The sequence below is a fragment of the Centruroides sculpturatus genome, unplaced genomic scaffold (assembly GCF_000671375.1).
Source record: "Centruroides sculpturatus isolate CEXI.00-Female unplaced genomic scaffold, Cexi_2.0 scaffold405, whole genome shotgun sequence".
NCBI classification, from domain to species: domain Eukaryota; kingdom Metazoa; phylum Arthropoda; class Arachnida; order Scorpiones; family Buthidae; genus Centruroides; species Centruroides sculpturatus.
Window position 1 is genome coordinate 612,460 of NW_019384578.1, and position 21,083 is coordinate 633,542.

General features: G+C 29.7%; 1 protein-coding gene across 1 annotated transcript in view; it reads left to right on the top strand.

Annotated features, from left to right (window-relative positions):
- Positions 1 to 18,324, top strand: part of LOC111624399 (blue-sensitive opsin-like) — a 77,855-nt gene extending 59,531 nt beyond the window's left edge. Inside the window, exons 2-4 of the mRNA XM_023367229.1 lie at positions 16,959 to 17,061; positions 17,623 to 17,768; positions 17,843 to 18,324. Coding sequence (XP_023222997.1) covers positions 16,959 to 17,061; positions 17,623 to 17,768; positions 17,843 to 18,276 — 683 coding nt within the window. The 3' untranslated portion in view covers positions 18,277 to 18,324. The remainder of the gene's footprint in view (positions 1 to 16,958; positions 17,062 to 17,622; positions 17,769 to 17,842) is intronic.
- Positions 18,325 to 21,083: the final 2,759 nt, after the last annotated feature.

The following is a 21,083-nucleotide window of genomic DNA, read 5'->3' on the forward strand; positions in this document are numbered from 1 at the left end:
TATTTTTTAGATTTTGTAAGGCTAATTTTCGCGAATTTATCCCACGCCATTAGTAAACAATTTTGAGTAAACATGCTTGACTAAACAGTTTTATTTTTTTACATTCTTATCTGTTTTATGTGCACAAATAGAGTTTCATGTAACGTATTGATAATTTATTATATTTTATAAATTAAATGAAGAGCACACTTGTAAACAGTTTAACAAATGGGCTATATTATGCACGACACAGTAAATATAAATGACTTTCTTAAAGCGTTTTTCTTTATATACGGTATTAGAATTTCACTTCCATCTTCTAATTGAAAGTAAATCTGGTGTGTTTACAATGGAAAAGTGATCGAAGTTTATGATTATAAAGTTAAGCTAAATAATTTNAAAGCAAGGAAGGTTGGTCTCCTTTGAGTTGTATTAACTTGATTCTTTAGATATCGAAAATTAAATAAAAAACATTATGTTAATTTAAGGGTACAGAAACGTTGCTGTTGTTCCAACAAAGATCTTATTTTCACTTTACCGAGTGCCTAGTAGGTAATTTGCGGATTACCTAGGTAATTTGAGAAATAGAACAATTTTAGCAACTTTAACGGATCATCCTAGTTGATCTGCAGATTAGCTAGGTAATGTACACATTAACGACTTTCGAGCTTTAGCGGTAACATATACACAACATATTCCAAAAATAACTACATTTTATATGGAAAGACTTTAGATAGGTAAAGAAAGTATATCATATTACAGAAGGTAACTTTGACATTATTGAACATTGAAGCGATACAAACTTCTATCTCTGCTTTCCTTAATTGATAGTTCTTGTGCATGTCTTTTTATGAAACATCTCATCCATGCTTCACCGGCAATTTTCAAAGAATGTCATTAATTTGAATACTTTTTAATTTGCAACAGCATATTTAAATTCCAGTTTTCTGACATCCTTTTTCGCGAGGCAATGTTGCATTTTTATGACTTTTTGACTGTATTATATCAGACAACATTCTTCATTATCACTAAAAACGCACTTAATATCACACACTGATAACTACACAAAGTGTATGTGTACGTGTTTGAGACGTACGCAGATCAAGCACGTACACAAGCAGTGTACGTGCTTGATCAGCACGTATCGTACTGTACATCAAGCTTGTGTACAGTACATGCAAAGTCATCTCCAGATTTTTTAAAGGATATCAAATGTTTTAAATTTGTGGCGTACCTTACATCGTAAAGTGCCCAAATTTGAAATTTTTCTCTCTGTAGAGCCACCGGTGGCTTTAGCGGCTTTCTTTAAAGATATCAAAGGACCATCAGTTTCAAATTTCAGTGAATCTGGTTATCAAAGAACAATCAGTAAATGCAAATGCTTTCTATAAAGCATCTACATCTACGGATGACTTTTGATATTCGATTTATTGCGTGAAATTTTCGTTTGAAAAATCCTACGATGTCGTATTTTAATACATTGAATATGAACAACGTTTCAAGGTACAAAATGTTTATGGGTCTCAAACATTTTGTTTGGGGACTCATAAACTACAAGAAGATACAAGAGGATTAAGAAAAGTAAATCTCTTGCCTTTAATTTAACAAATGGGCTATATTATGCACGACACAGTAAATATAAATGACTTTCTTAAAGCGTTTTTCTTTATATACGGTATTAGAATTTCACTTCCATCTTCTAATTGAAAGTAAATCTGGTGTGTTTACAATGGAAAAGTGATCGAAGTTTATGATTATAAAGTTAAGCTAAATAATTTTGTAATTTTACTCGTATTGTTGAAAGTTAAAGTAGTTCAAAATGGTAATTCTGAAAGTGATAAATGTAAATTACATTCGAAAATGATGCGTGCGTGTTTATATATATACAGTAATATATTATATAGTACAGGTATCCCTTGATAAATGCGGTTAATTAATCCCTCGATCCAATCGCGTATGTCAAAATCGCGTTAATCAAAATACGGTATCTATGTTAAGTAAAGACAGCTGATAAAGCCACGTAAATTAAAACTTCTGCCGCGTATATCCTTTCAATGATATCAAGGATTTTTTTTTTTAAATTGCCGCAATTAATTTCGCGTGTTAATGAATTCCCGCGTCAAACAAGGGCTCTAGACGAAGCAAAATTTAATGTAGTGTAAACTGTTATACCTTGGAACATACTCTTATGTATCTTGGAACACTACGGTTTATACAATATATATATTGTGTAAACCGTAGTGTATAAACTGTATATATATATATATATACAGTTATATATATATATTACCGTTAAAGCTCGAAAGTCGTTAATGTGNGTTTGAAAAATCCTACGATGTCGTATTTTAATACATTGAATATGAACAACGTTTCAAGGTACAAAATGTTTATGGGTCTCAAACATTTTGTTTGAAGACTCATAAACTACAAGAGGATACAAGAGGATTAAAAAAAGTAAATCTCTTGCCTTTAATTACAGTGGGAAACTTTAGAATACCATTACAACTTACTTGCCTCTATTTAATCCGTGAATTAGCATCACCAATTTTTTTCTCTGACGATATTTGTTCTCAGGAAACTTCGTAAAATTTTGACGTCAATATTTAACAGATGACAAAAAACTTTCTCATCATAATGGTGTCTACAAAATAATTGTTACCCATTTAAAAATTTGATTGCACTACTATCAGTGATTACATCCCCAGATGTTGTGACTATTTCCCATTATATGCCACAAGAAGTATTATCACGAAGTGTTCTATGATACACCGTGTTCAAGATACTACAGTTTCACCTAAGTAAAGTCAGTTGTTTTGTTTATCACCACGCCCTGGACGGGGCGTCCCAGTAGATCCTACAACATCCGAATCCAGCGCCGGTCACGGTTTACTCTTCACGGCTTCAGTCCCTGAGCAACGGGTATCATAAGGATAAGTTGCTACATGAGATCAGAGGTAGGGTACTGAGGGCGAGCACCCATGACACGTTGATCTGACATGTGAGGAGGGTCCGAGGCCACATCGGGATCCCGAGCAACGAGTGCGTCGACCAAGGAGGCGGCCAGGGGCCCATTTGTAACAAGGACGGTTGAACCTTTGGCTTCTTACATAAAAGGTACTCTACTGCAAAGATCTATGACATACTGGCAAGAGCGTTGGACTCAAAGTACGGTAGGTGGATCAACCTACGCCTTCGTGCCTGAAGTCGGCCGAACTCCAGTGAGTTGTAATTGGTACATAACGCAAATACCGATCGGACACGGGAGGATTCCCCACTTCAAGTCCAAGTTCGGACAAGAAGATGATAGCTGCTCCTGTGGGTGCCCTAGCTGAGACGCGAGGCACTATATACTTGGCTGTTCTCTAAGTGAGAGCTTCCGCTGAGGTGCTGACCAGGTTGACTGACCAAAGCCTTCCGAACGTTTGCAGCAAGTAAAGGAAACCTATTGAAACTAAAGGAATTGACGGGAAAAGTAATGGGTCTCTTCGACCTATAAGCTCAGTGGACGCACAGGGAAGGGCCTCTTTTTCTAGGGGAGGAGACCCCGCTGACCGTTTATAAGAGCGGGCCTCTCATTAGTAGAGTACTCTTAAGTGCGGTACAGGCTGCACAAAAACTGTATGATATTGTAAGAGGGTTGAAGTTGAGAGCGAAGAAGGCGAGGAAAGCAAGGAAGGTTGGTCTCCTTTGAGTTGTATCGCCAGAGCCAGAGCACTTAACTCGGGTTCGACCTTGTAAGTCCAGACATCTCAGTGATTACTGGGTGGCAGACCAGAACTATGATTACAATAGTCTGAACTCTGTAGTGCCATTTGGCGGAGCAGAGGCGATTTAATTAGAGTTGTTAATATGAGGTTTATCACCACGAGAATTCTAGAATCGGAATTTTATTGGATTTTCATTATTTTCTTTGTTTATTGTATTTTCACTGAACGAAGTCCGTTGATTTGATTTAATCAACGGACTTCGTTCTCTATTAGTAATTCGTCCTTTCCGTTAAGATGATCATAATCCATAATACTGATAAGTGATTATGATCCATAATGGATCATCAGTATAATTGTATTGAATCGACTATATACTAGTATATATTGTAAATCTTAATGTCATTAGTCTGTAATAGGTTTATCGGAAAGGGAAAATAGGTAATATCTATAGAAAATCAAAAAAATATGACAATGCTTCTGTTATTGTTAATGCTGTTTACACAAAATTTTATAAATTGCCGCTCAAAAATGTACGAAACAATTCTCTGTATAAAGTATTTCATATATACAACGTCTTTGTTTTTATGTAAGAAATGTCACGATATATGAATGATTCAGATTAAGCATAAATTTTTCAAGACTTTTTAAAATTAAATTTATTATTTGAGATAAATCTTATTACATTATTTAGAAAAGTTTAATCTGATAACTTGAAAAAAGAGACAAAGGCGTCAATCTATCTCTCTGGATATCCAGATTCAAATTCGGATCGAAAGCCACAGAAATTTTTCGTGGCTCTTGATCCGTTCCTAGTATTTTGGGTCTCGGCCCTCAGCATCCGGCCGCCCCTATTGTGGCGCTGACTAAACTCATAATGGTCATAATTAGAAAGCCCTTCAAGGAAGAAACAATAAAAAATGAAGAGACTTATTCTCTTATTGCCAAGTCGTACATAACATAACAAAATCAAAAAGTAAAACAAAGTTTATGATTTAATTCCATAAATTCGTTTTAGGTAATTTTTTTTAGTGTTCATACATAATAATTAACTAAATAATTTTTAAACATTTTTATTATAGAATATTGAGTATTTTACGAAATAATTAATTCTTTGTAACAAATTTTTATAACAATCTCACTACGAATATTCAATTAATTTCCTTTATCTCAGATTCTAAAAAATACAAAAAAAAGGAGTAACTTTTGTAGCTTGTTTCATTTTTTAATGAATTTTTCACTCATTATCATACTCTATGATTACGTATTTCTTTATAATGTATCTTCTTCTTATCTGTATTAAGTTATTTTATTTGTGTACTCGTTTTTTATACATCACATACTTCAATGTGTCTACAATGTTTCTTTGTGATCTCTTCTCTAATTAAACTTCTATTATGTAAATCTCTACATCTTTCTATTACGAAGTTCCTCCCATTATATTTGTAAACACTTAATATTTTAAGTGTCACTTACAAGTCAAATATGTACAGTACCTTAATTAATTGAAATCGTTTCTGTTCTAGAAATATAAATAAAAGTATAAAATTGAAGTAATTGAATAAATACCATGTAAATTCGACAAATATCAATAATTAAAAGTTTATTAATTTGTTACAAAATCAATTATCAAGAAAATTATTTATATAACAAAAATTTTATTCATCCCTCTTATTGTTAATTGGGCTGCAATTTGAAAAAATTGTAGACCTATAAATTTCCACCGTCGTCCGTCCGGTTGTCTTTCCTTAATCTCGAGAACGGAGTTAGATGAACCTTAGAGGAAATGGAATATGGAAACCTTAGATGATGGAGTTAATTTTTCATTAATGATTCAGTAATAATATTGAAAATATATGATTAGAATTTGTTATCGGTACACTATGGATTAAAGGTTAATGCAAGATTTTAGTTATACGAAAAAAAAATCTGTCTTGTGTGTTACGTGAAAATTACGTGAACATTCTTTTAGAGTTAATGTTTCTGTAAGAGTTATATTGATAGAAAAACTAATGTAAAATTTATTTGCAATATGTCAATTAAAAGTGTAATTACTGTATAAAAATGTAAAAGGAAGCTGAGGAAGAGTGATGACCCGAAATGCAATTTTTCATATAATTTGTAAAAAATATGTCAATGAAAGTCTTCAAGCACATAGAAAAGCAATTTTTTATATTCTGGATCGAATATACAGAATATGTAGATAATATATCCGGACGATAGTAAAACACAAAATCTTATATTGGACTGAAAAGCTGATTTTATACTGAGTTTTAAAGATTAAACTTTGCTGAATTTTATCCAGACACAAGTCACTAAACTGACTTTTTATAGTATTTACAGAATTCCGTTTAAAAATATGCATGTTTTAATTTATTTTTACATTACTAAAATCGAAATTTAAATAATTATTGGAAAAAATAAAGAATGTTTTTTTTAACAATTTTTATATTCAAATATAATTCTAATTTTTCCAAACGGAATTTTTCTCTAGAGTATTACCAGCTTAATAAAATATATCGAGTTTACGTTTTTACAATTAAAAAGTAAAAATTATATATTAGCTATTGATTTATGTACTATTTTAGCAAACCGTTTTATTTTAAAAATAATTAAAGTAAAAGAAATTACTTTAAAATTTTTTATTTTTATTGTTAAAATAAATTTTAAGTTCAAACTATTTAAGAAATTGAAGAAAGATAAATAATTTTTAATAAGTTTTATAATAACATTTTTAAAGAAATGTTTTAAAATACAGCAAGATTCCATCCAATCAACGAGGTAAAACAGTCAATAAACCTAGAAATAAGATGTAAATTGAAAAAAGAATTGTTAAATATTTGAATTGAAAATATCAGAATTGTTGTTACTATGAAATACTTTGTGCAACTTTTGCCTGAAGAAATTATGTTTAATATTATTTGCTATTTGAAAATTGTAGATTAACGATTATTTATTTATTACCATACATTTAATTGAAAGAGATAATCATTCCATAATGAAGTTCAGACTCCTGTCATGTCGCTGAACTTTACCATGAATAATATTGCTTTACATTATACAGCATACATAATAAATTTAGAGGCATTTGCAGCTATTCGTTACTTCGAAAGAATGTCCTAAAAAATACTTGTATCATTCAAATAATACAGGGTGGAAAAGAAAGTCACTTAACACCGCTGCTACAGAATATATAATGTGCCCAAAGAATTGAGCCTTGGTGGCGGCCATATTGAATGCAACTCCGAAAGTGTAAATAGGAAGGGGGTCATTACGTTACATAATGTGCTCAATGTATATATTTTGGGTATATTCTATATTCTGTAGCAGGGGTATTAAGTGAGTCTTTTTCTAATCCTGTACTTCTAAGGAATTTGTGTCAATCATTGCCAAGCGAAACGTGTAAATTAAATACATTAATATTTCCTTTGATATTGAATATTGATTGTGTGGATTATAAATAACGATAATTTATGTATCGATATCAATTAATTTTTTTAATTATTCTGTTATTACGAGAATACAGTAATATTTTAAAATTTATCTTCTTTACTTTCAGAATTTTAACTAATATATTTTAAGACGATAAACAAATTCTGGGTTTCTCATAGTAACAAAGTGTATTGCAAATTCAAAATTCAAAATAACTTATTAAAATATGTATATACCTCTAATGGTAATTCTAGCTTGATTATATATTTTTACATTGGCATTATTCGTTTTATGTTTTGTACGTTTTGATCGAACTGTGTATGAAAATTTCGTCTCTGGCTGATTTTCCTACTTCAAAAACGTATGTGTGCAAATATAAATTTAAATACATTAAAATACATTTATACAAAATTCTTTTAAATGAGTAGTTTACACTTAGAATCTTCTCATAAAATAATCAAATAACTTTGAGTAATAAAAATTTATGGAATATTTTCACTATTTATGGTCAATTTTCTTAATAATGATCGTTATTTGCATATTTTATGTATATAAAACCTTCAAAACGTGATTTTATTATTCATAGTACGTCACAAAAACCATCACTGATAAGAACTTCCAAGAATATTGATTATCTATGTAATGTGGAAGACGACAATTCTCTTTGTAGACATAGATATAGTCAATATAAAAAGAGAAAATTGAATTCTGAATAAATCTAGGATGCAAATAATATTATTTTATTTAGTATATTGTTTTATTGAGATAAGTAGAGATGTATACGTATTTATTTTAATTTAATCTTTACGCAAGAATCAGTGAAAAGTTAAACTTTTTCCTATTTCAGTCTGATGAATTTTAACTGTACGAAATTTTGTTACATAAATTGTTCTTAATCCAATTCCACGTGAAAAAAAATAATTAAATAATTAATATTTCTGTTGTAGAAATAAATAATTGAAGAAATAAAGTATGGTCATCAATAACTGAGAAAATGGCTCATTCTTCAATGGAATCTTTCTTCCCCAGGAGAATCCATACAGACTTTTCTTGCATTTTCTTAGAAATTCTGTGTATTATCTCCCAACTGAACATATTCAAAGAAACAAATATTAAAGCAAGACGCTTTCTTTTAAATCTGTAGAGAAAGAAAGGGACTCACGGGGACGGGACAAGAGATGCAAATTCCACTGCTGAGATTTGCTTTATCTTTTACTTTTTTTTGTACTTTTCGAATAAAAATTTTATACATCAATGATATTTTGCAAAAATAAATTTATTTGAATAGTCGTTACACTGAAGCAGGTATAATCCGGCGATGAGATGAAATGTTTCCACTAGTTCTCCCATCATCTTTATCCTCTCTAGTCTTTCCAGATAGCTGTATAGTTGGAAAGACTGCACGTTTGAAATTTTCTCTTGTTTTTATATGTGTTCACTATTCACATTCATAAAGGATTTTGAAACTTTGTCTAGCAATGAAAATGCACAGTTTATACAGATATGGTCCAAAAATATATGGAATATGATTCCAATGAATCAGTTGATTGGTTAGTTGAGATAAATACTATGTCTTTTCCCTCCTGAGACAAAATTCTGCTAGCACTTTTGAAAGAAGGACTATTGAAACAGGAAAATGAAGATATTCGTTTGTATTCAATTTTTTATATCTCTCGTCGATGCTAGTTCATCCATTTCTAAATGGAGTTTTGCCCATTCGAAATGAATGATAATTGTCTCGGTGATATAACGTTGTTCTTCTCAAAGCGGGATACGAGAACCTACGTTTGTGCAACCCAATATGAAATCTATTGCGTTTTACCCTTTGGCATTTTACCCGGGGATAAGGAGCATCAAGTACTGTAAGGAAACTACTAGTTATAGCAGGTCCGGTGAGCACCACCTCTTTTTTCGTGTTACTTTATCCTGCGCTCTTGTCTTTAGCTCCTTATAACTACCCTTCATAAAGTCATCCGCAATTTTAATTCTCCTTCTCCGTCGTTTCTTTCTGCCTGCAACCATTCCTTCTATAACGTCATTTCATAACCTTTTCTCTCGAACCATGTGTCCCTTCCAATTAGCTTTTCACCTCTTTATTGTCTCTAATAATGTCCTATTTTTATCCACTTTTCTTAGGACTTTCTCATTTCTCACCTTATCGCTCCATCTGACTTTCTCTATTGTTCGCCACAGTCACATCTCATTTGTACGAAAAACAAATTACCTTTTATTTATAACTAAAATTACTTTAATACAAATGGATATACCTACAACTTACGCTTCATATCTGCAAATTGAATTTTTTGTATTAGATACGGATACACGATGTTACCTTTGACCCTAAGCAGACATATTTACTATTGAAGAATTTATTATGTGAATTTTACGGGAGATATCTCTCATTAAATATAATAATTTATTAAAAAATTTTATTAAAATATAACGTAATTAATGCAATAAGGATACACTTTATTATAATATATTTGTTCTTTTATATTCTTTCTTATAATACCGTATTAACTCGCATATAACATGAGCTTTTTTATTCATTTTTGATTGCTTCAAAAACCTAGGTCGTCCTATAAGCGTGAGCGAAGGATTCTTTGCATTTTTGCAATAATTCTTGTGAACCGTGAACTCGCATTTTTTACCGGATGCTCACCCTCTGGTGTTTAAAAACAAATGTACAGTATTTTATCTGGGTCGTTTCAATCGTTCTTGTGTATTGTCAGGAGTAAAGATGAATAGCAATAGGAAAAGCAAAGCTTTTGAATTGAATTCCAATTTGAAATTCCAAAATCACACGGGAACCCGATATAAGTTTTAATCCATTCCCACGTGAAAACGGATGATTATTCGGAAATCAGAATTCGGAGAAACTCATAAGTGTAATCGACGGAGAGTGGATTCAACTGTTAAGAATTGGCAAAAAAAGTTCCCGATTCTCCAACTTTGCGTGAACAAATTATATCGATTAAACGAAATAAAATTAAATTGTATTGATAAATCTAATTTTCTTTATTTTGATCTTTAAAATCACACCTCGTCCTAAATGCTATAAGCGAGTAAATATGGTATATAACAGTGTTTTTCAACCTTTTTGAATACGCGACCCCTTTACAAGTTAAAAAATTCTGGCGACCCCCCTAGGGCCATATTAAAACTATATCAGTGATTTTAAAAACTATGTATTTAATTTTTTCTCTGTTGAGACAAATTATTGTTAATTAAAGTGAAAATTTCAGAAGAATCGACAATAACTAAACACACAATGTATGAAACTTCCTTTAATTATAACATTCGGCACAGGAAGATGTTGACCTTTCTTTTGTTTAGGATCAGAATTTTCAGCTTCTACGTTTCTACTTTTTATTTCTTTTTGCAGACCAGCTCAACACATTTTCCGCTATCATTTTCTGGGGTGGGCCGTAATTCTCGCTGAATTTTTTAATGTAGTGTAGGACCTACAAACACTTGTCTTTTTCTTTTATCCGCGATCCCCCGTGTAAGGCTTCGCGACCCCTTGAGGGTCGCGACCCACAGGTTGAAAAACACTGGTATATAGTTTCAATTATAATTTTTAATAAGATTCTTTAACTGAGTTTCTAAAAAAAGATCAACTCATTAAAATACGATATTAATGTACGAGACATTTTATTAGTTTCTACATTATAATTAATATGCTCAGCAGGAGTTAATTTGATGTTGATTGGATATGACGACCTCTTACTAACTTGTTTTGCACATTTCATATTTTCGTATTTTTTTCAGTTAAGATTTTTTATGGCTTCAAAGCGAAACTTCCGGACTTTCTCGTCCGGAAGTTCTTCTCTAAACTATAATCCGCGTAGGACAAAGTTTCGTATTTCCGAGGGTATTGTAGCCTTGATTAAAATGAATCAGAGTCTGAATGATAAATTGAATAATTTCATTTCGCGTTTAGATCGTCTTCAGGTATGGGTTACGAATTTAGACGAGGCGTTAGTGTATTTAGAAACGCGAGTGAAACATTTGGAAAAATCGGATTCCAGTGGACCTACTCCACGTCTTTCTAAGGAGACTATGAATCAACCTGAATTACAACTGCCCTCTATCTCGAATGCAATTCTGCAGTTTGAATGTTTCAGTAGACGTAATAATAATATAGTTTCAAGAGTTAAGGAAATTCCCGAAGAAAATAATGAGATAATGAAATCAATGGTGATAGATTTGTTTAGACATTCGCTCGAGTTAGAGAATGTGAGTATGGATACTTGGTAAGCGATCTCCAGGAGGTCGAGACTCATATTTTGCAGCTTCTTTGACTATAAAGATAAGTTTTTGATAAAAGGAAGAACTAATAGGCTTAAAGATTTGGGTATTTATATAAATGATGACAATCCTGAGCAAATTAGAGTGGCACTAAGAGCATTAAGATTGTTTGCTAAAGAGAAAAAAGAAGCTGCGGCTAAGCCAATTGTTTTAAAAAAATCTGGCAGTGATAGATGATAAAACGTATCGTTATAATTATCAAGATAAATTGCTGGAAAACGTCGGTACATTTCGACGTATTTCTGATGTTAATTTATTGGTTTGGAACTGTGCCAGAATTATGAACAAACCAAAGACGTTTTGGTCTTATATCAAGCAATTTGAGTTCGTCGTTCTCTCGGAGACCTGGTGAAATGGGGGTTTTAGGTTAGAGTCGGCCGAGATTTTGGGTTTATTTGAATTTATTTATATGCCTGGATTTCGCATTTCTCGGAGAGGCCACTTGATGGGTGGATGTCGTATTTAAAAAAAAGTTAATTTGGTTAAATCGAAAATTGTGGTTTTTAGGAAAGGAGGTATGGGTTCTGTTAAAGAAAAGTGGTTTTATAGAGGACGTAATGTTGAGGTGGTCCGAGAATTTAAATATTTGGGTGTATTATTTTGTTCAAATGAGAGATTTGTCAAACATCTCAACCTAATGAAGAAGGCATAATCTCTGTCGTTTAAGATTATCCAAACATGTGTGAAGAGTAGATTGGCTAAATGGAAAGACAAACTTCATTTATATGAATCCCAGTTGTTATCGGAGGTGTTGTGTGGTGCTGAAGTATGGTTTTATGATTGGAATACAGAGTAGGCCTATGAATCTATCCAATGGAATTTTATTAGACATGCTTACCGCTTAGGACAATGGGTCCCACATTATTTCTTAGCGTTAGAATTTGGTAGATGCCCTATTTATTTCTATATTATTAAGAGTCTTGAGGATGGTTCGAATTTGTAGGACTTTTCTTTTCAACAATTATTCTGATTTGGGAGTGGAATAAAAAATTGCTTAACCATTATGGTTCTTCTTATTCTCAGTGGTATAATAGTGATTTTTGTTATAGGGTTTTATGTTGCGTGTTTCCGATTCATTATTGTGGGAGTTTAGAAATAGGATCACTCTGAATGACAATTTTTTGATATCAACCAATGAAATTGGATTTCAGGACAGAAAAATATTTAAATTTAAATTTTTTCTTTAATTTTATTAAGATGTTTTTATCTGTTAGAGGTTTTTCTATTCGAAGAAATTCGGTTTTGTATTTGAAGAGGTTTGAAGAGGATCATAAATATTCCTTTTGAAATGAATCTAAAATCGAGAATTCCTTCCATATTGTTTGTGTGTGCTAAGTTTGCGTACGAGCAATAACAGTATTTCGGAAAGATTAGGTTATCTCGGGTTAATTTTTCAAATATTACTACTTATTCTTTTTCTAACATGTTGAACAGTAGCGTGCAGTGACATTTGATGATAGGGAAGATGTGTTTCCATAAAAGTTTTAAACATACTAGAAATGACAAAAATAAAAGTTTATTTATTTTAATTCTAAACTAGATAATTGATGCGAAACAAAAATAGCTATAAGAACTTGTTTTTATTATTTTTTTTATAAAGTAACTCTATTTGGCAATTTTTTTCCGCGAAGTTGTTAATGACTTTATCATAAAAATCGTTCGTCGTCGATTCTGTCAAAGTATTTAAAAGCTTTTTCTATTGAAATCATCGATAGTGACGACAATTTTTCTCTGACTGACAAGTGAGTATTCTTTGCAAATGTATGAATTCACTTTATGATTGAAAAACTGCGCTCAATAGACGCACTGGTAGATGGTACCGTAAAAATTAATTATATTAAATCATATAATTCTTTTTGTACGTCTTTGTTCAGATAGTCATTAAATTAATTATAATATGTTTTATGTCTAAGAGTAACTTGCCAATATAGACTGGACACGAATATAAATATTGCAATTCACTATGTAATTTAGATAAATAAAAAAATTCTCCATAAATTTACATAATTGAAAGAATTAAAACTCGCTTCGGAAAATTGTTTTTCATAACACTCGTATTTAAAATTATTAACATGTAAAAGTGATAAAAATTCTAAAGATTTTGTCTGAAAATTTGTCAATATAATTATAATTAAATATAGCTTTGTAAAGAAACGTACATAAAAATAACAAAATATTCTTTTCTTTTTAAATCTTATAGGGAGCCATTTGACTAAGTGGATTGTTTTGAGTGGGTAATGGATAGTGTTATTGGAAGCGTTATACGATATTTTGGTGTGTAGCACCAGCTAACCCGCGAGGTTGGTGCTCTGTAAAGCGAATGCGTATAATCTGGCTGCTTTGCACCATTCTATTATTTTCGCCGTGGAAGCTATCCTGTATTCGACAATACAGCGCTTCCATTGGAAATATGTATATACGAATTTACTGTATATTTGAATATACAATAGTAATCTTTTTGTTTTACACATGTAGTATAGAAATTTGTAATAAGATACATAATGCGGTTGCTTAAAATTAATATTTTATTATAATTCAAAGTACGGTACAATATGAAAATAATCGCACAAAATGTATTTATATTTTAGAAAATACAAAGAAAGCGGAACTTCCACAGCTTCCATGGATGGCACGCCAATGTATTTTATCTCTTTTTTTATAAAGCTTTGTTTAAATTGTATTTCAGAGGGCCACAGTATCGCTTAGTATTAAAAGAGCGTTGGATTCAGCTCTCTTGGGGGTTAATTTGATGTTGATTGGCTGTGACGACTTCTTACTAAACTGTTTTGTATATTTCTTATTTTCGTATTTTTTCCAGGTAGGTACATTTTTTGGATTTATTAGTTTTATTAAATTATTTTTAATAATTTGTGTTCATTTCTATTGTTATGGCATCAGGTCGTCACAGTATATCACAGCTTGTTTAGTAGTTAATTTTGTATATTTGGAATATTATGAACTAATTATCATGTATGGGATTTTGTATTAATGTATCTGTAATTATATTTTTCTATTGGATATTTTATTTATGTATTGAAATTGTACTTATACACTGGATGTTGCGTGTACGTAATGATTATTGTATTTTATGTATTGGTTTTTATATCTACGAATTTGGACTTTGTACAAAAATTATTAAATTTACAGAATTTGTGTTTGTTATTGGACAATATGTTTGTTCGGTATTTTTTTTTACTTTGTTTCCCGTACAAAGAGTATAGAAGAACCTTGTACTAAATAAATAAAATAAATAATATGATTAGCAATGAAAAAAAAAAGTCATAATTTATTCAATGCTTATTGAAAGTTTTTTTTTTCCTCTAAAAATTCAGAGGAAAAATAGCCTTGATTAAAAGTTGCCAGTGCGAGTGGTCACTTCATGGTATCTGTGGTTCACATTCAAATGTGTTTCTATTTTGTCAACTAAAATCACTAGTGAGCACCAGACCGACAGCCGGATGGCCAAATGGTTAAAGTGAGAGCCTACCGCTTTGGGGACCCGGAATCGAATACGGACTGGGATTTGGTACGTCCGGTACCGTCCCTATCTGTATCCCATAATGAGTTTGCTAACATGGTTCTCTTTGTGCCCACAGAGCGCAGAGAGTTAAAAAAGTACGCTCTAGGCTTTACGGAAAAAGAAACAAATTACCAAACTGTCCATCATACTATTGTAAATGATAATTTAAAGATTGTAAAGTAATAATTTAAAAATAAATGACAAAGTACAGTATTTTAATTAATGGTTTAAGTAAAAAAAACATTTGATGCACAAAAACGAAATCGCATGTGGTAAATTTATCTTGCACACAACACATGCGATTTCGTTTACTTTTTACTGTATAAATTTCAATTTAACGCAATTTCAGTTTTTATTATGATTTTATAATTATTCAGTACATTACCATACTTTTATCGATATAATTTATTTTAAAGTATATTCACTACATTTCTTTAAAAATCCTTGTTGGTACTCTGAAATTTTCGTCACGCAGGTTTCTTTGTAAAGTTAAATGTGTCTACTTTGGCATGCAAATTCAGAAAGGTTCGTTATCCATAATATAAATGATTCCTTTCTGACTTTAATTGTAATTTACTAAATTCATTATTTGTGAAATTTCTATAGAGAAACAATTTATATAAGCAGTTTATTTTATTTTGTGTTTTTACTAGCAACTATAATCATTTTTCCAAATCTTGTAAAATCCTGCAAATTAATGGATATAATTTATTTAATTCTAGTTAAACAGACTTATAATATTATAAAAGGAGCTCTCTAATTGTATAAATATATAATTGGAAATCAAAATAAATGTATATAGAAATGACTAAATAAGAATTGGAATATTTTAAAAATACAATTACTTGCATATAATAATTATTTTATTTTATTTATTTAATTTTATAAAATAGTTTAACCATAAAAATACATAAAATATAAAATCGATGTTTTCAAAATAAACTTAATATAAAAAAAACTGATTACTCTATATTTTTCTTCCAATAATCCTTTTCCTTCTTCTTAAGTATTTGAAGTAATCAATTTTCATAAGAAAAACAAGAAGTCTACTCAAATAAGAACAAAATTTGAGTTCTACAGATAGAAGTTTAATTATTATTTAACTTGAATATCCTAAATACTTCATCTAAATTAAAAGCATTAGTACTTTCCCTTTTTTTTACTTTAAAACTTTTAATATGTAAATATTTATATTTGCAAAAATTCCTTTCACAGTTTTAATGATTATCATTCAACTGTTAAATATAAAATGCTTAAACATTTTAAATGATTACTTTGTTGTCATGCAAACATCCACATGAATATCTGTCATCTTTCACACTTTTCATTTGAATTGAAAANATTCCTTCCATATTGTTTGTGTGTGCTAAGTTTGCGTACGAGCAATAACAGTATTTCGGAAAGATTAGGTTATCTCGGGTTAATTTTTCAAATATTACTACTTATTCTTTTTCTAACATGTTGAACAGTAGCGTGCAGTGACATTTGATGATAGGGAAGATGTGTTTCCATAAAAATTTTAAACTTTTCTGCGTTTTTCTTAAACATAAATATTTTTTGTCGGAAAAGTCGTGCAACTCGTTGATGAATTTTCTTATTGCTTATTATTACTAAAACAGTATATAGTGTTTGTTTCATCGTTGCATTTTTATTTAGTATTGCTCTACTCAATACAATTATATCTGCTAAGTTAATATAAACAACTCAGCGAAGATGTTATATATTTATTTTTTAAAGTTGCTCTGGTTGCATGCCACGTTTGGCACGCGTGCCAAGAGTTGTCCACTCTTGCTCTAGACAGGGTATATTCGTATATAATATATATCATTAATATATTAATACAATAAATTTTAATATTTAACTTAACTATTCTCATATAATATTTATTAAAAAGTGAATAATAATTAATTATTAAACAGTATTTGGGTTTGATTCTAACATAAAATTTTGTTTTTTCTTACTGTTTCTTTTATAAGATTTTTCTAATAAAACCCAAAATTATTTTTTTCTAGGTGAATGGGTATTTGGAAATGGATTTTGCCAATTACAAGGTTTTGTAGGTTCGCTTTTTCGTCATCTTTATATATGGTACTTAGCAGTGTTCTGTTTAGAAAGGTAAGAAGAAATAGAACGAATAGAAATAACACAAATGATACCAATATTGTAAATATTATGATACTTGAATAATAGATTTTAGCATCTATTTTTATTAATATTTTCAGTCTTGGTCTTCCTATTGCCTGGAAAGAGACCAGAAATAGTAAAAAGAATTATTATTTCTTGAATGCTGATTAAACTATAAAAAAAAAAACATATTTTTTAGTTAATAGTATCATTTAATACTCAGATGATGCTATAAGTATATAATATATAGATGATACTTATAGTACTTAATGTTAGATTATTTTCTATAGTATCAGATATAAGAAAATTCGTTATTATAACATAGATATAATGCAAATCATCAACCAAGTACAGTACATAGATATATTGATGATTTTCTAAGTACTGTATGTCTTATTAAATTAAATTCTAGGACGATGATGATGATAAGAATAAAAAATATTAGTCTTATCCAAAATAGTTAATATTCTTTCTCGAAATATAGATTTACAAGTATATAGGCTTTACGTAAGAATATGTCATTTTATTTATTTTTTTTTAAATTCTACTTAGGTGTACGAGATATTTGAAACCACACGAATATCTGTCATCTTTCACAGACTTGACTGTCCGAGTAATTTTAGCAGGACTTTTATTTGTTGTTATTGCTCAAGTTACAGCGCCTTTATATAATTGGGGAGAATATAAATACTTAACAGGTAATAAATATCATTAATTTTTTTTAAAGTATCTAGAAAAATTAAAAAAATAATAATAACAACATATTTAACAGGATTTTATATGTGTGACCAACACCCAGAAGCATATTTTGGATGTTCTTATCAGATATATCTTTTTATATCATTTGTACTCCCCGCACTTACAATGGTTACAACAGTAATTCTGTTACTGAAAAGAGGCCAATGCAAACTGGAAAGCAGAAACAGCGATTCTTATTTACTTGAAGCTGACAAAGAAATCGTTACTCTGGTATCTCTAACCGTTCTATCTATTTTTACCAACCTTCCTCGACATCTATTAGATACGTTCATTAGTTGTATCAATTTGAGACGTGTCAATGATGTAGTGATATATATTTGTTACTGGTTAGAGAATGTAACATCATCAATTTTACCTCTCCTCTGTATTTTATTACACGGAAAGGTACGTTTGAGAATTAAATGTTTCTGGAAACGATTTAAAGAAAATAGAAAAGTTACCATTTAAAAATTAAATATTATACTCATAATATTTGTATATTCTCCATGAATTACATCCAAGTCAAATAAATTATGTTTTATTAATTATTTTAATTTATTATAAGAGAACAATATAATAACATTTACTGATGAATTATCGAGAGAATGTTCACGCTCTACAATTAATAGGTGTGTGTACTGAAGGAGAAAGTTAATTTCGATATAATTTAAACATCACCTCTACATTCAAGTCTCTTTGAACAAACAGACCAACGTCTCTTTAGAAACATGAAAGGTCACCTCCAAAATACATTTCCATTCCTGTATCTATTCCCAAGGAAGACAAACATGACTCGACTTTCTCCAATTTGGAAGTATTATTTTCACCAAATCACAAGACTAATTTAAAATAAACATTCAACGTAAATTTTTAAAAATTTATTTAAAGCTCATTTAACGTGTATTTATAATAAAATTGACGTTAGAATTCATGTTTATCTAATATTTTTTATCGAAAAATTATGGTATTTCTAACAGTATCAAATAATTATATAAAATATGTAAAATAATTCCCTTAATTTTTATAAATTAAGGAAAAAAAAATACAGTATCTTATTACCAAATTTCTTATATAAAAAATAATGAATTATTCATGATATGTTTTTATTATAACGAATATCATCGATTTATAATTACACTTCATTATATATTATTTATTTAAAATATATACAATACATTTTATATTGATACAGTTCATCTTCTATCTACAATAGAGTATTCCTTCAGACCAGGAGTGGGAAACTACTGTGCCTTCAAAATCTCTAAATCTATGATGCAAAATTTTCTCACGTGCAACCTAAATTTTTCGGAGTATATTATTATTCAGTCTCTTTTAAGTATTGAAAGAACTACTAATATGTATATTTATATACTTTAGACCCGATAAATTCCTTAGGGAACACGAAAAAATATATCAAATGATGGTAAAGAAATCACTTTACATCTGGTTGCCTGGCGAATTGAACGGAATAAATCTTATAAGTCAGTATATTGGAGAGATAGACGTCTTTTACATAACTGAAGGAAAGCATGATGATCTGTAAAAAATTACCCTCCTCTATTATTTTTATACTTTTGGATTCGAGAGGTCCTTGAATCTTAGAGAAATGCAAAAAAAACATTGGGAACTTTTCTGTTAGAGTGTGTGTAGGTGGATTGATTGCAGGTATAATTTTTTTACCCACTTTGAAGTTTAATAACTCCTGTGCTTTTCGTCAAACATTTCTGAAATTTTGCAGGTAGGTTTGTGTATTAGGAGGAAATGCTTCTAGAAATTTTCTGGAAAATCGGGCTATTGGATATTAAACGGATGGGGAATATCTCAAAAAGCTCCAAGTTATGAATGTTTTTTTACTCGTGTGAATTTTTAGCTTACTAAAAAAATAAAAGTATTTGTTTCGAAATTTTTTTAAAATTAATAATATAAAAGTTATTTTTTAAATAAAAATTTTAAACTTTTCTGCGTTTTTCTTAAACATAAATATTTTTTGTCGGAAAAGTCGTGCAACTCGTTGATGAATTTTCTTATTGCTTATTATTACTAAAACAGTATATAGTGTTTGTTTCATCGTTGCATTTTTATTTAGTATTGCTCTACTCAATACAATTATATCTGCTAAGTTAATATAAACAACTCAGCGAAGATGTTATATATTTATTTTTTAAAGTTGCTCTGGTTGCATGCCACGTTTGGCACGCGTGCCAAGAGTTGTCCACTCTTGCTCTAGACAGGGTATATTCGTATATAATATATATCATTAATATATTAATACAATAAATTTTAAATATTTTTAAAGAATTAGTCATTTTTTTCATTTTAATTTAATTTTTTAATCAAAATTAGAACATATTTGATATAAACTATCAATTTGTTCTATTTTAAAAAGGTTTCAACGCTAATTTTATTACATAAATATTTTTAACGAATTAAATATTAAGTCAAACTCTCTTAAAATATTTCAATTTTTCATCTTAAGAATTTTTATATTTGAAATGAAATTTAAAAAATAAAAAATAAATAAAATAGAAAAAAAACAATTCCTGCATTGTATTTTTATACAGTTTCTAAAATTAAATTTTATATAACTAAGTTTATTTTTTTTTCTATACAAAAAAAAAACAGTTTCTTATGAGATTATTTTATAAATAAGATCACGGAAGCTGTAAATCAAAAAGAAAATAGAAAATATTATTAGTCCTCACGTTTCGAATCTCAAATATCTTATGTACAAAATAAGACACTGTTTTAAACAAACGAATGAAATTAACAATTAAAAACGAAAGCCAAAATTTAGCCGATCATTTCTTTTGTATTTATTTTTTTAATATTTTCTCCAAGAAAATAATAAATCGAGGAATAAAATCTTGCACCAGGCACATGAAAATATAGTTACGGTCATGTTACTGGGAAGCGCCTACAGGAAAGATTATGGGCTCATGCAAAGATGGCGAACTTTTTCCTTTTTCAAAACTGAATTCGAAATTTATTAACTTCAAATCGTGGGTCAATTTTTTCATTTGAGTAATTAAAAAATAAAAAAATGCTTACAAATTTTATTTAGTGTTTTAATCTACTGTATTTCAAAAAGTAATAATAAACTCTAAGTGAAAAGAAAATAATAAAGTGATTATAACGAAAAAAATATTATGTTTAATGGGAAATTTGTTGTCTATTTAATGATAATTTGTGGCTTTTTAAGACAGCTTTAGGACTGCGCTTTCAAACTGTATTTTGTGTACATAAGAGCCCATTTTGGAGATGCAACGTGGATTTTC